Source organism: Sylvia atricapilla, chromosome 13 (genome assembly GCF_009819655.1).
Source record: "Sylvia atricapilla isolate bSylAtr1 chromosome 13, bSylAtr1.pri, whole genome shotgun sequence".
Lineage (NCBI taxonomy): Eukaryota > Metazoa > Chordata > Aves > Passeriformes > Sylviidae > Sylvia > Sylvia atricapilla.
In genome coordinates, this window is record NC_089152.1 from 2,736,564 (window position 1) to 2,752,146 (window position 15,583).

The following is a 15,583-nucleotide window of genomic DNA, read 5'->3' on the forward strand; positions in this document are numbered from 1 at the left end:
ACCGCCTCGGCGGCGGGAGGTTCGCACACAGCCCGGCTCCGCTCGGCGCAGGGGAGGTTTCTCTAAGCTGCAGCTCTCTCTTCTTTCCAACCGGCTGCAAATCCCCGAACCCGCAGCTGACAAGCTCTCGTCTCGCCCGCGGATCTCAGCTCGGCTGGTGGCTCCGTGGTTAGAAGACGGGACTCTACTTAAGTGGGGTTTTTATGGCTTTTTAGGTAAGAGAAAAAAACCCAACTCAATCCTGCTGTTTTCCCTTCTGTGGCAGATAGTTGTTATAGAATTCTCTTGTGTTAAGGCTGTATAATTAAGAGCGACTGTAATTGAAGGTGAGGTGGAAATTAATTACTGGGCAGATGACGGCACAGAGGCTGAAAAATACCGATGGGGATGCAGTTCCCTGCGTCCCGCTCCTCCCAGCTAATGGGCTCGGGAAAGGGTTACTGGGACAGCGGGGGTTTGGGGGGCTTTGCTCACGTGGGGCTGTTTCATCTCCCACGGCTCTGTCCCGTGATGGCTTCCTCAGCCCCCTGCCAGACAGGGGACACAGGCAGTTCCAAACCTTTCCTGATGCCAAGATCCAGCCGCTTGAACTCCCCTCTTCTAGCACAGCATATGTGGGTACAGAGGGATGTATCCCAAACCAGTGCTGAACAAGCCGCTGTCAGCTCCAAAAATTGTCGCCAAGTGGGAAACAGGATTAATTTTTTCCTGGTTATTGTCTGGCTGCGAGTTCACAACCCCACCGTAAGCCCACAAAACACCACTCATGTGTTGCTTGTTATTTTTGCTTGACTGGGATTTGCTGAGCCATAATCAAAGTATTTCCTAGTCCCACATTCCCCAGTCTTAGAGAGGATGGTTAGTACCACTTACAAATAACAATATTCTTGCCACTGGCTGCTTTTTGTCAGCCCCATTTTATGGGTAAACTGAGGCACTGAGGCAATATTCTCCTCCCAGTTCATTAATTTTGGGTCCATAAAATAAAGCACCTGGAATTCCAGCTGGTGTCACTAGGGATAACACCAGCTCCACAGGTACATTCAGAAATTAAATACCCCAATGCATGATGCTCTAGGGCAAAGGGACTCACTGAAAACAAAATCCAAAGTGTCTGAGCTGGTGAATAGTAACACAAACCTCAGTCCCATATCTATCTGTGCCTGCAAGTAAAGAAAAATATTGAGCTTCTTGCTACATTTGCTGGAAAGACTTGGCTTGTGCATGGGGTTTTCTGCTTTCAGAGGTGCTCAGAAGCCTTCCCTCTGCTCACACTCTGGGATGTACTGGGATAAGATGCTATTCTCACACTATGCCGAGTTTGCAGGCAGAGGGATGGAGCCATGGGGCTGTCCCTGCTCCTGTGGGGAGTAGAGCTGGGTGCTGGGGGGCCTGCAGAGCTGCGTGGGTTGTCAGAGATCCCTGCAGAAGTATTTAAGCTGTTCCAAGGCATGTTAAGGAGATGCTGTTACAAAGCAGTGCTCTGCAGAATAGATTTGGCCTCAGATGTGATGGTGAGCAGCAGGGGAGATGAGAGCACAGATGTGGAGCCCCTGCTGCTCCCCACTGGTGAAGTAAATGAAGAGCTGCTGGGGGTGGGTGAGCAGGGGGTATATAGCGGCCCTGTGGCATGTTTTGGAGTGGCTCAGCCTGGGAGAAGCTCCCCGAAAGCAGCAGCACCTGGGTGAGCATCGACATGGTTGGGCTTGTCTCTGCAGGACGGGGGAAGGCGTGGGACAGCTGCGGAAACTCCAGGAAGCCCCTGGTCACCTCTGGAGACAACGATGGTCACCATGAAAGGCTGGATTCTCCTCCTCCTCTTGGGAGCCACATCTGTTTTAGGTGAAGGTTAAACATTTCCATTCCAGTCACCACACTGTCCCCTGCCCACGCCAGTTCAGGCACGTCTGTTGGCAGCTGCTGAGCCAGCAGACACAGCCCAATATCGATGCTGGGTGCTGGTCTGGGTCACTGCGGCGTTTGCTTGGCCAGACAACTTCCACACATGGGCTGGCTCCCATCCAGCTTCCAGAGTTTGAGCAAAGCCTGTCTGCGAGTTAGTGAGCCTCTGGTTGACCAGGGATGAGCTCCCAGGCCCACTGGCCATGCTGGGACCATCCCTGCCTGCTGTCTCTGAGATCCCATAGTGTCCACTCTGCACCCAGAGGAGCTGGGCACAGGGCAGAGCTGGTGCTGGGGCTTAGCTCCCCAGTTTATATGGGACTGGTCCCAGCAAGCACCTCAGGAACTAACCATGGCCATCAGCTCCCCTTTGGGCACACAGCAAGTTCAGAAACCAGTTCTTGTCCCATAGAAACAACCAGCATTATCCACCTTGGATTCATTTTTCCTTGCGCAAGGACAGGAAGGATATATTTTCTCTCTCCAGCAATAAAAAGATTGAGCTGCTCCAACACAAGAAGTACAAAAAGGTTTTCTTGGGTGATAAGGGAAATAGAAAATTTGTATCATACCTGAGCTGCAGTGATGCTGTGGGACATCTCCATTACATCCTTCTCTTGGCATCTCCTGCACTGCATATTACAGGAGATCTAACCAGTCAGAGTCCAATGAGAAAGCTGTAATGTTGAACCTAAGGATGCCTAATTCCTTGAATCTAATTTATTCTTTCATTTACTGACCCTTAGGACAAAGGATTCTGAAACCAGCCCTCAGCAGGGTCCAGATAGGACAGAGAACCTTCAGCCCGCTGGTAATGCTCAGCTTGGAGAGTAAGTTAATTCCCACCTTGGGTGGATTTTCCTGACTGGACAGTTTTCCCAACAATTTACAACTAACCAATATTATGTGAGTAGAAGAGGACATTTAGGGTTAGAATCATTCTGTGACTCTATGATTTAGGCAATGGAATAAATGTTAATCATCCGCGACCTCCTGTAGGGTTTTGGCTATCACTGACACACGCTGTTGGCTCCTCTCCTGGAAAAGGGAAGGTCAACGTGTGACCACAGCCCCAACTCCTGCGGGAGGCATGCGCAGGCTGGGAGGGTGAGAAGAGCCCAGGGATGGGCCAGCACATGCTCTGACCTGCCTTTACCCTGCCCAGCCTGTCCCCACACCCTGGGTGGTTTGTGACACCATGCCTTTAAAATCAAAGCCTGTGGGGGATTAATTACCTGCAGAACCCACTCTGCTCATTAACCCCCAGGAGATGCCCCGACCTCTCATCTTTACTGTCCAGGGCTCAGAATTTAAATTCCAGCAGGCACTGAAAGGGCTGGCCATGTCGAAGGATTTGGGATTTGCCCAGCTTTTTGTCCAGCTCCCAGCAGCTCTCTTAGCCACTGGGAAGAATCAAAACACCAAAACCATGGACACTTGAGAGGTCCCTCCACTTGCTGAGAGGTATTTTCAGGAAAATTACAAGTAAAATAGTGGATGGCACAAGGCAGTGATGCTGGGGCTGGTTCCCTGGCTGGCAAACCCTGCCTGAATCACCCCTCTACCCACAGGTACGAGGAGCAGCTCTCGCCGGGGAAACCCAACCATCACCTACGTCAGACGCAGTATGTTGCTGCTGGCCAGTGCCACGGGGCAGCCCTGTTCCTTCCCATGTCCCCACCAATGCTCGATACCTCAGCTTCTCCCTCATCCTCCACTTTCTGCTTTTCCTGCTGTCAAAACGCTACCCAGAGCCATGTAATGCCATTTTCCTCCAAGAAAATGCTCATTTCCTATCATCACCAGCCCTGCGGATTAAAGCAGCTGATCCCAAACAAGCTTAGGATCTTGCTGAGATCCCACTTTAATCTGTTGCACATTCAGTTTTTGCTTGGGGCAAGCATAAACAGGCATTTATCCACAGGATGTGACCACGTCCCCAAGCCCACCTCCTCCTGCATGTCTCAAATTGCTAAATAATAAATCATGGATCCCACTGCTTGGGATGCTGAACTAGAGATGCTGATGTGCCAACAGATGAAACCCCATCTAAGCCAAGTGCTCACTCCAAGCCAGACATGACACTCCCATATCTGTTCTCACTTAAAGGGTCTTTTCCACTCACCTGCTTTTATAAGCCAGGATTGTTTTCAACCATCCATTCACAATTTGAACAGTCCAGCCCTGTGCCTGTCTGCCTTTCTAGGAAACAAATCAACCTTCTCTATTACAAATTGGGTGGAAGAATAGGTATGGGAGATGACATAGCACATGTCTCCAAGAAACTTCATTTTTAGAAACTTTAGTCAGTAGCGGATCCTCATAAACATTATTAGAACACTGTCATTTTATAAAAAAAACCCAAACCACAGACTTGGAGTGGATCTCATCCATTCAAAGTACCTTGAATTAATAACATCTAGTAGCCTGGTTAAAAAAATTCCCTTAAAAATCTAACCTCATATTAAATTCTCAATGTGTTTTGCAAATTTTCTCTGTTTTACCCATCAGCTGGCTCCTGACATGTTCAGTCTGCTCGGTAGCATCTTAAGCTTCTGGTTTGCACTCAGTAAAAGTGTGCAAAAGGACACATACTGCCCCTATAGAAAACATATGTTGAAATTTGGTTAAAGGCATTCAACAAGATCATACCAACAATTTTACCCTTTTTTTGTAACTATTTAACCATTTTATTTTAAACTATTTAACCACATTTTAAACAGACAAGTGTTGCCCCTCAAACAACATTTAAATGAGAATGTGTGTTTGATTTACTTAAGCCGAAGTTACTCAACACTAAGCATGAGCTGCCTGCACTTTGCTCCCCTTGGGTTTATCTTAATCATCCTGAATTTGGTAGCCTGTGGGGAATTAAGTCAGAAGCCTTCAGATGCCTTCTCATGCTTTAATTCCCAGCTCCCTGAACATGCTTTGAGTTTGTTTAATCCATATGGTTTAATCCATATAATATCCAAATGTATAGTCTGAGCTCTACAGAAGCTGCTAAAACCCAACCGCCTGTTTTTGGTCAGCTGTATGTATAATGTGCATCTCAGTAACACACCACTGATGTTATTCAAGGTCCACTGGTGCAAGATTCAAAAAGGTTTTTGTCTCCGTGGTCGAAATGGAGCGAGTGCTCAGCAAAGTGTGGCCAAACCGGGGTGCAGAAGCGGACCAGATCCTGCCTAGCTGAGCCGCTCTGGGGCGTGCACTGCAATGAAGCAACTGAGGAAGGGCGGCTCTGCATTGGACATGTTTGCTCAGGTGCTCCTATAAACTCACTTACGGGCAGGGGAGGATGTTGTGGTCTCACCACTGCTCAGGTGTTGTACTCCCTTTGCTGTCATTTTTACCATTTTTCTCTCCTTTGACAGAATTTAGTGATTCCCGAACAGGGCTGGAGAGTACAAGGAGCAGAGCAAGGGCAAGTTTACAGCCAAACAGAAAGATAACAGCGACTCACAATATCTTGGGGATATACAAAAAAACCTCATTAATTTTGTTACAACAGCAGCTCTCAAGGTGGAGTCAGTGAATGCAGACAGCTGCCTCCATGCAACCTCCAGGAAAGAGATGATGTGGGAATATCAAATTGCCATAGTCCCTATGAAGGGGCTTGTAATTAATTATATTATTCTTATAATCACCTTTTAACCAAATAATTCTAAAAAAATTCTGAAAACATGTTTTTTGGAGAAAAGTTGTTTCAGGTTTTTCCCTGATTTCTTACATTTATTTCCATCTTCAAAATATCAGATAGCTCCTGGACAGGGGTGCTCTGTGATTGTAAAAGGAATGATCTGAGCCTGGGAAAAGACAGATTATTATTTAGGATTAATGACTATAGGTAAATGAGAACAGAGTAATATTTGTAGCCCAAATGTTAAACCCATTGGCTAATGCTCACTTGGCAATTACCCCACATCCTGCCCAAGCCAGGATACCATTGAATAAGGGGAGACAACTTTTGGGATTGACTAAAATCACAACTTCTGGGCATGCACTGGTAACAGAAACCTAGAAAGTTTATGACATTGAATTTGTAATTTTGCCAGGATTGAGCTAAGAGCTCACATGCTGATCTGGATTCAAATTTCACTGAAATTCAGCCCTTTGGGGAAGGTAAATAACAGTTCCTAGCTGTAATTATATCCACGTGGCTGATTTCTACTAATTGTCAGGTTCAAAATGACATCGTCTCTGCCTTTCTAACGCACAGCTGTGAATAATCAGGAAAAATATGTTTTGGATACAATTTACTCCTTATGCGGTATTTGCCTTATTGCATCTAAATTAAAAGCAGACACAAGAACGTGCTGTGAGTGTTGCAGGGACTTAGGGCTGGTTTTTGACCTGTCTGCTTCTCCTCTAGCCTGCAATATCACCTGCCCCATGGGCCATGTCAACGCCGACTGTGACACCTGCATGTGTGAGGATGCCACCCTGCACGGGAAGGTGTCTCTCGAGGACGGGTCACCTGCTGCCGATGCCCGGGTCTACCTGCAAGCCAAGAAACTCAAGCTGTTGACAATGGCTGATAACAGAGGCATGTTTAGGATCCCAGGGGTTTGTCCTGATGGGAAAAACACGCTTAAAATAAAGAAAGCCAAATATGCAACAGCGACTGTCACGGTGCCTGAGAGCAACCGGAGAAACCTGGCAATCCAAGTGCAGCTGCACCGATCAGGTAGCCCCAAAAAGGGGGGATGCAGGAAGCTTTATGCAGGCATCAGAAATAAACCATGCTTTTATGAGACGGAGAGTAATGAGATGGCCTTTTCCTTCTCCTGCAGGCAAACCCTACGTTTTCAGGAGCCCTGAGGACAAAGCCAGGAGAGTGGGACAGAGTGTGTCACTCTGCTGCGATGCCCGAGGGAGCCCAGCTCCCGACCGCTACCTCTGGTAAGGAGCTTGAATTTGATCTGCCAGAGCTCTTAGCTGTCCAAAGGGTGCCAGTTTTGTCTCCTTACCATCTCCATAAATGGGGAGGGTTAGCTATAAAACAGTTAAGTGCACTGAGAACTGATGGCTGCAAGTGATGGCTTCCTTGTAATGGCACAGTAATGTCATCTGCTGAGGGATTCACTGGAAAAACAAAGAAAGAAAGAGTTTAAAGATCTTGTCAGACATAACTGGCAGCTCTGCCTGCCTGCCAGCTGTCCAGGAGCCATACTGCAGTACTGCCAGTGGTAGGGGAAAAATTTTTAGGTGATGCCACCTAGCCAAACTAAAACCTCAGGGAAACTGAGGCAGGAAATCTGGGAAAATCCACATGGTAGGATGCAGGATTAGGCCATTGCTGTGCTCCAGCCAGACGTTCAGTCTCTGTCCCCTTAACTGTTCCTGGCAGGTACCACAATGGCTCTCTGCTGGATCCCTCCTTGTACAAATATAAAAACAACCTGATTCTGAAGAACCTGAAGAGAGAACAGTCAGGAGAGTATTTCTGCAAGGCCAGCAGTGCTGGGGGGTCAGCAAAGTCCCAAGTTGCCAAGCTGGCTGTCATAGGTAAGAGAAAATGCGCCTGATGTTCTCCAAACAGCTGGGGAGGTGTTGGTGTGCAGGAACCAGAAACTGTGGTACATCTGGTAAAGTCACAGGAAAAATACTTGAGGTTTATATCATTCATCTGTTTGCAGATAAGCTTGAGTGAGCTGGTTATGAAGCAGACATCCCCTACAAACCAGAGCTCTGGATTGCAGGTGGCCTATCAACCTCAACCTGCTGCTATCAGATTTCTCACTGTACTTGCTGCCTGACATGGGAATATTTGTTTATTTATAGTTGTTTAGAAAGTCTTGGGATATATTCCAGTCTTGCCATAGTCAAAAAGCCAGGCAGCAACAGAGCATCTAGCCGAGGGTGGGCTGGATGACCATAGTGGATAAGCAGGAGCACGGAGGATCCTGCAAACAGCCCTTAATCAGGGTCCTAAAGCTAAAGCTGAGCTACTTGCTTCAGTGAAATGAGTCAACCAGCTCACCGAAATCCTGCAAAAACCTCACTGCCTTTAGGAGCAATGTTTAGCTCTGAGGTTTCATACAACATAGCGATGACTGTACAATTATTTCATGCTGCTCATTAAGAAATCCTATTCAACAGGAAGAGAAGAGGCAGCCTGTGACCCCCAACCCCAAAGCCACCTCATCCGACTTCCTCATGATTGCTTCCAAAAAGCAACAAACTCCTTCTACTATGACGTGGGCAAGTGCCCAGCAAAGACCTGTGTGGGGAAGCTGGATAAGGGACTTCGGTGTAAGGACAATGTCTCCTACTGCTGTGGGGTATCCAAGATGGAAACCAGGGACATCTCCTGCGATGGCTACACACTCCCCACTAAAGTCATCACTGAATGTGGTTGCAAAATATGCACCGAGACCAAAATAATGGTTCGAGGCAGAGCCACAGCAGCAGATAATGGTGAGCCACTGAGGTTTGGCCACATCTACATGGGGAACAAGAGAGTGAGTATGACTGGCTACAAGGGAACCTTCTCCATCCACGTCCCAGCAGATATGGAGAGACTGGTTCTAACTTTTGTGGACCGGCTGCAGAAGTTTGTGAACACAACAAAAGTTCTGCCTTTCAAGGAAAATGGAGGTGCTGTATTTCATGAGATCAAGCTTCTAAGAAAGAAAGCCCCTGTTACACTGGAATCCACTGAAACCAATGTGATTTCTCTGGGGGAAATGGAAGAAGATGATCCAATTGCTGAATTAGAAATTCCTCCCAATGCATTTTATAGGAAAAACGGAGAGGTCTACAGTGGCAAAGTGAAAGCCAGCGTGACATTTCTGGACCCAAGAAACATTTCCATAGCCCCTGTGACACAAAGTGACCTCAACTTTGTAGATGAGGAAGGAGATGTATTTCCACTCCGCACGTACGGCATGTTTTCTGTGGACTTCACGGATGAACAGGGCACCGAGTCCCTCAATGCAGAAGAGGTGAAGATTCATTTGGATGCTGCTCAGGTCAAGATGCCAGAGCATGTGCAAGAGATGAAGCTTTGGTCCCTGAACCCAGAGACAGGGTTATGGGAGGAAGAAGGGGATTTCAACGTTGAGAAAAGCACACGGCGCAAAAGGGAGGAGAGAACCTTTTTGGTTGGGAACATGGAGATCAAAGAGAGGCGTCTTTTCAATCTGGATGTCCCTGAGAGCAGACGGTGCTATGTCAAAGTCCGAGCTTACAGAAGCGAGAGATTTCTGCAAAGTGAGCAGATCCAAGGGGTTGTGATTTCTATTATAAACATGGAGCCAGAACCAGGGTTCTCCTCCAACCCCAGAGCATGGGGCCGCTTCGACAGCGTAGTCACTGGTCCCAACGGCGCCTGTGTGCCCGCCTTCTGCGATGAGCAAAACCCTGAAGCCTATGGAGCTTATATCTTGGCAAGCATGGGGGGTGAAGAGCTTGAAGCTGTGCCCTCTGCTCCCAAACTCAACCCTGCTGCTATTGGGGTCCCACAGCCATACCTCAACAAGCTCAACTACAGGAGGACAGACCACGAGGACTCCAACATCAAGAAAACGGCATTCAGCATTAACATGGCCAAGCCAAGCCCTAATTCCCCAGAAGAGAACAATGGCCCTATTTATGCCTACGAAAACCTCAGTGAATGCGAGGAAGCTCCACACAGTGCTGCTCACTTCAGGTTTTACAGGATAGAAGGAGACCGGTATGACTTCAACACTGTTCCCTTCAGTGAAGATGACCTCATGAGCTGGACCGATGACTACCTGGCGTGGTGGCCCAAGCCCATGGAATTTAGAGCCTGCTACATTAAAGTAAAAATAAACGGACCCCAGGAAGTGAATGTAAGATCTCGTAACATGGGTGGGACACACCCACGCACCATTGGCAAGCTCTACGGCATCAGGGATGTGCGCAGCATCCGTGACCCCCAGCAGCAGGATGTGTCTGCAGCCTGCCTGGAGTTCAAGTGCAGTGGAATGCTCTTTGACCAGGACCGTGTGGACCGCACGCTCGTCAAAGTGGTCCCACAAGGCAACTGCCGTCGAGTGAGTGTCAACAGCATGCTCCACGAGTACCTGGTGAACCACCTCCCCATGGCCACCAACAACGACACCAGCGAGTACACAATGCTGGCACCTCTTGACCCACTGGGACACAACTATGGCATCTACACAGTCACTGATCAAGACCCGAGGATCGCCAAGGAAATTGCCCTGGGTAGGTGTTTTGATGGCACATCTGATGGCACGTCCAGAACCATGAAGAGCGATGTCGGCGTTGGGTTGACTTTTACCTGTACAGAGAGGAGCACAACAGAGCAAAGCATCTTCCAGTCTCAGAGGAACTTGGGCCAGCAGTCTCCAAGAGACTCAGGCCAGCAACCTCCAAGGTACTTGGGCCAGCAGTCTCCAAGGGACTCGAGTCAGCAGCCTCCAAGGTACATGGGTCAGCCATCTCCAAGGGACTCAGGCCAGCAACCTCCAAGGTACTTGGGCCAGCAGCCTCCAAGGGAATCGAGTCAGCAGCGTCCTAGGTACATGGGTCAGCCATCTCCGAGGGACTCAAGTCAGCAGCCTCCGAGGTACATGGGCCAGCAGTCTCTGAGGGACTTGGGTCAGCCGTCTCCGAGGGACTCAAGCCAGCAGCCTCCGAGGTACATGGGCCAGCAGTCTCTGAGGGACTTGGGTCAGCCGTCTCCGAGGGACTCAAGCCAGCAGCGTCCGAGGTATGTAGGTCAGCCGTCTCCGAGGGACTCGACCCAGCAGCCTCCAAGGTACATGGGCCAGCAGTCTCTGAGGGACTTGGGTCAGCCGTCTCCAAGGGACTCAAGCCAGCAGCCTCCAAGGTACATGGGCCAGCAGTCTCTGAGGGACTTGGGTCAGCCGTCTCCGAGGGACTCAGGCCAGCAGTCCATCCTGGTTCTGCCAGGGGAGAGCCCCGCGTACCGGAGGCCACCAGCAAGCCGTCGAAACAACCAAGCCAAGATCCCAACGACAGGTTAACGTCCCACCTACTAGAGCTGTATTGGAGCATTGGTAAAGTCGCTCACACTCAATTAAGTATAATTTGAAAGTAACATCAACTGCTAAGTAATGTAATTGAAAGCTGGTAGGTGTCATTATTTATGAGACATAATTAAGGTGCCATTTTTTTCCCCACCAGAAAGGAAAGACGTAAGGCGAGAACTGGGGGCCAGCAGAGGTAGTGAGTTTGTGTCTTATTAAATGCATCCACAAAAATCTTCTTTCTGCCTGACATTAAACAGCTTCACATGATAGCCTAAAGGGAAGACTAAACACATGATTCAATTAAGTCATGTACATAAAACATGCTTCTGTTCTGCATCTGCAGAGTTTGCCAGCCCAAGTACCTGTACAGTAGTTGGTAACATGAAAAGGAATAAACTGATTTCCTCATACTGAATTCAACTGCAAGGTTTTGTACTTGAAATGTAAGTATTTTATTTATTTCTAGCTTGTTTTAGAATGACTGTATTCAAGCTAAACTACTGGCAGCTGCATTTCTAAGAACTCACATTCTCAACAGTACAGAGAAGCCATGTGGATTTGTAGGCTCCACATAGATACAGCTAGAGTTTTCTCTTGCTTCTTGCATTATTTGACAAGAAAATCCATGCTCTATGATAGGGTAGATTAATAAAAAAAGTAATTTTGTAACTTCAACAACGTGTGTCATTTTTGTGTTTGAAATGCCCAAGTAAACAAACCACATGTAGAGCTGAGCAAAGAATAACCTGCAGGATTTCATCTTTCTGTTCACCAACAGGTCACAACTTTATCAGTGTGAGACTGATCCTGGATATTGGTGAGGGGTTTTGTAGGTGCCTGGCTCTCCTGCAGCTCCAGGGTTTGGCCATGGCATACTGCAGTCAGGGAATCTCTCTGCAGCTTGACATGTGGAGAGTCAGCAATGGTCCTAGGAGAATCAGAGCAGCAGGTCTGGGCAGCGATGAATTAAGGAGTGGCACAAGGAGAGGAAAGAGGGCTGGGAATTCGTGCTTTAAGGATGACAGGAAACCAGGCAATGTAGAGCAGTGCTGGGTGGAGATACAGAGAAGACAGGCTTCCCTCCACACTCAGCAGCAGTGAGCATAAGGAGCTGGCAAGAAGCTGCTCTTAGCTGAAGGTACAGCTGCCCACAGAAGGGGTCAGCAATCCCTCTCCAAGTGACCTATTAAATTGTCCTTTTAATCCCCACCCTTTCTAGAGTGAAATTAAGGACCTCACAGCACAGAAACATGTCTACAGGCAAACACTGGCAATAAACTTTTGGGGTGCAGACAGGCCAGCAAGTATCTGACACCAAAATTCCTACCAAGAAAGACAATAAAAAAGTGGACAGTGCTATTGGATGCAAACTGGAATTCAAACACATGCTCTAGCATGGATTTCCCTCTCCTACCCAATCCCCTCCTATGGATATGAAGCCAGTTCTATGCCTATGCAGCCATACCTACAGCCCATCAAGGGCACAAGTAATCTTTCATTAGTGTTTAGCAAGCCTCAGAACAGTTTCTCAGGTCTGACACGGGGCAGGCTGAATTATGCTTTAACATGTAAAAACACCCCTTAACAATTCACTTTTTAATGCAAATTGACAGTTATCAAAGAAAAGCAGAAAAGGAAGAGCTGTGGAATACTCTGGCACATCCTCTTCATACCAATGAATTTAGACTCTGTGTGTTTTCTTTTGTGTCTAGTCTGCTGCAAGGGCTTGGCAGGAGCCGGAGCCAAAGTGGCCAGTGGGGAGCATTAGCTTGGACCTTCCCACAGAGCTCTTGGCTTGTGCAGAGAAATGTCTCTTCCCTCGGCTCCCCTCCTCCTCTGCAGACAGACAGCCAAATCCCAAACTTAGTTTCATCACTTTGAAAGTGAAGTAACACAAATGACTTCTACAGACTAACCCAAGAGATAAATGGATGAAAGCAAACTCAGGATCTGATCCCTGTGCTGCATGTGGGCTTGCCAGTCAAACACAACAGAGTACAGGGCTCTTCCTTCTGGGGAGAAATGTGTGTTTAACAGCACTGAAATGGTCACGGCCCTACAGCCTGGAACAGCCAGAAGCTCTCCAAGTTTCCCCAAACTGTCCCCCTCTGCAGCTTAGCACTGTCTTGGAGGAACAAACTAATCTGTGCACTCACTGAGTCCCTGAGCTCTCCCAGGAGGCTGCTGGCAGACTGTGTTGGACACAGAGCAAGACAGAGGTTTCAAACACGGGTGTTTAAGCACTACCAACAGAAAACAAACCTTGACACAGCCACCACTCAGTGCTAACACTTCACCATTACTGATGAGCCACCATCCCAAATACATTAAGCAAAGTTTATATAGAAGCAAAGCTACAGCAGGGTGCTGGCATCTGCTACTCACACAAATTTTATGCTACAGTTCAACGTCAGTTCTGACTCCTCCAGCTTGTGTTTATGGTCAGTGTATGGCAGTGTCCTTTCTGAAACCTAACCCACACTCAGAGAGCATCATCTGGAGGAATGCAGGAAGGCTGGGACTCAGCTCCTCCCTTGGCCTTAGCCTTTGGACCACCAACCTTGAGGAACAGACTGAAGGAGACCTGGCTCCTAAACATCAGTAGGTTTGTGGCTAATGGCAAAGCAATCTCCCATTAAGGTCACTTAGTTTCCAATCTGCAGATGAATCCAGTGACCTATCCCTCCTGTTTTTAAAGGAAACTACTGCGTCTCAGAAGCTATCAGGATGCTAGCAGATAGGATAAACAAAAGGAGAGATATTCTTGTCTGGCCTCAACCAGCAAATTATGGGGGGATTTTGCAAGTAACTTTATAAAAAGGCTCAAGTACTTTGATTAGTCACTTACACTTTTTGTTTATTTGTAGTATATTCAGAAAACAGGAACAAAGAGGTTTCCTAGGAAGCAGAGGGAGCAGTAAGGTTGCGGAACATGAAACAGATGCATCTAATTGTGAGTCACCAGCATCCTAGGAAATATCACTCCCTCTATTAACATTTGTTTGAAATCCATGATGAAATCATCCCTATCTAACACCAGAGCCCTTCTGGCGCCCAAATATTTTGCAGTTCTGCCTGTAATTTGGTCCCAGTGATGTTAAATTGAGCCACAGTGGATGATGGGTCTGTGAATACCTCTGTTTCTTTCTCTCTCTCCTCCGAGAGGAGGACAGCTGTTTTATTTTGCTGCCAGGGTAGCTGCACTCAACCTCACCAGTGGTACTGGGGATCGAATCACTGTGTCTGTGTTCCACAGTCAACCCTGACATGCTATTCCACACCTCATCAGTGAATGCCCCATTTTTGTTTTGTCTGTTCTGCAAAAATAATCAGATTTTCATTACTTACTGAGCTAAATCCCTGCAGAGCCAGGTGAAAGCAAAGTTTCCAATGAGACATTTTGGCTAACAGCTGCCTGGGGAACACCAATTCCATTAAAAACTTCTCTGCCATGCCAAAAATAGCATGCCAAAGACTTTCTCCATTAAAAAATAAATTATTCTTACCTTCTTTTGCGCCACAAAATGACCTGGGTAAAGTTGTGCATATTCAGAGCTAGGACATTAACTGTTAAACAACACAGAATGATCTAATCTTTTATAACCTCTCACACAGAAAGCAAAAGAAGCCTTAAAGCGAACTCTGCACAGATCAAAAGATTAAGTTACAAGTACATGGGATCCTGGCTGCAATATGGTTTAGACATTATTCACTATTAAACAACTAACTGAAGGCGTTCTGTACCGGATTTTCACCATCTTCTGTCCAGCTGTCCCTGGTTTTCACCCAAAACGGATGCAGCGAGCTCCATCTACAGGGATTCTGGCACATGCTACCTCAAACTTCCCAAAAACACAGGGAAACTCTTCCTGTTGCTTTATGCTTGAGAGAGAATCAGATAATTATTGTCTGCCAGCAATAGGTCTCACACCGGGCATGACCTAAAACTGAGGATGAGAGATACACAAAGGAGTTAAAAGATTTTTCCTCAAGTCACTGCTAGGAAGAAGCTGCTGATAAAACAGTTTGGTTATCTAAAAGCCTTTAACCTGGACTCTTTAGCCTGAACTTTTAACACTCTATTCTTTCTGTGGGAATCATGCCTCATTGTTCATTTTGCTTGGGTTATAATGAGCAAGAGCTAATATTCCAGTGCCTAGGGATCTGGAACATCTGAAAAGTTGGATCCTGAAACACTGAAATTGCTGAGTCTTTTAACTAAAACATTTAAGTTCAAAACTCTTTATCATTAGTGCTTAAAATTATCTCTAAATTGTGGTGGTGTGGTTTTGCTACACGGTGAGGGAGCAAGCCCCAGAAAGCTGTCCAAACCACCCACCATCCCCACAGACACACAAAAAACTCACTGACCCACCCATCCTTCTACTGGCATAAAGCAGTTACTAACTTTTACAGACTGATCTGAACAGAGTAAAAACAGACTGACTCCACAACTTTCACTTGCAAAAAGTAGCAGGGAGCAAAACACAAAAATACATCATTTTCTTGGAAGGAAACTTGCCGGATTTAGAATTTCTGCAGCACGAATTGCACAGACTCTGCGGTCAGGAACAACAGGAATTCTCCACAGGAGCCTGACTTCCACCTTGCTGTTGTTTCCAGTTTTTGACTCTGATTCATAGGCTTGGATTTCTTGGAGGACCATGTGTTTTGGAAAACCTGTCAGAGGCAAT

At 47.1% G+C, this 15,583-nt stretch overlaps 1 protein-coding gene across 2 annotated transcripts; it reads left to right on the top strand.

The window, feature by feature from the left end:
- Positions 1–11,567, top strand: CILP (cartilage intermediate layer protein). Of its 2 annotated transcripts, XM_066328223.1 has the most exons (10): positions 1–215; positions 1,719–1,842; positions 2,649–2,732; positions 3,474–3,527; positions 4,984–5,169; positions 6,278–6,592; positions 6,699–6,807; positions 7,256–7,413; positions 8,008–10,302; positions 10,783–11,567. In XM_066328223.1, exons 2-10 carry the CDS (start codon positions 1,785–1,787, stop codon positions 10,881–10,883), a joined length of 3,360 nt encoding a protein of 1,119 aa, XP_066184320.1. In that variant the 5' UTR covers positions 1–215; positions 1,719–1,784; the 3' UTR covers positions 10,884–11,567. The 2 variants fall into 2 exon arrangements, with proteins under 2 accessions (XP_066184320.1, XP_066184321.1); XM_066328224.1 differs by lacking the exon at positions 1–215 and having other exon boundaries at positions 1,723–1,842; positions 8,008–10,270; positions 10,727–11,567.
- The last annotated feature ends 4,016 nt before the right edge of the window (positions 11,568–15,583 follow it).

Excerpts from the sequence above, each read along its gene's own strand:
- CILP (XM_066328224.1), top strand. The coding sequence starts at position 1,785 with ATGGTCACCATGAAAGGCTGGATTCTCCTCCTCCTCTTGGGAGCCACA. Across the intron at positions 6,593-6,698 it reads AGTGCAGCTGCACCGATCAG|GCAAACCCTACGTTTTCAGG; the intron begins GTAGCCCCAAAA and ends CTTCTCCTGCAG. Across the intron at positions 7,414-8,007 it reads TGCCAAGCTGGCTGTCATAG|GAAGAGAAGAGGCAGCCTGT; the intron begins GTAAGAGAAAAT and ends CCTATTCAACAG.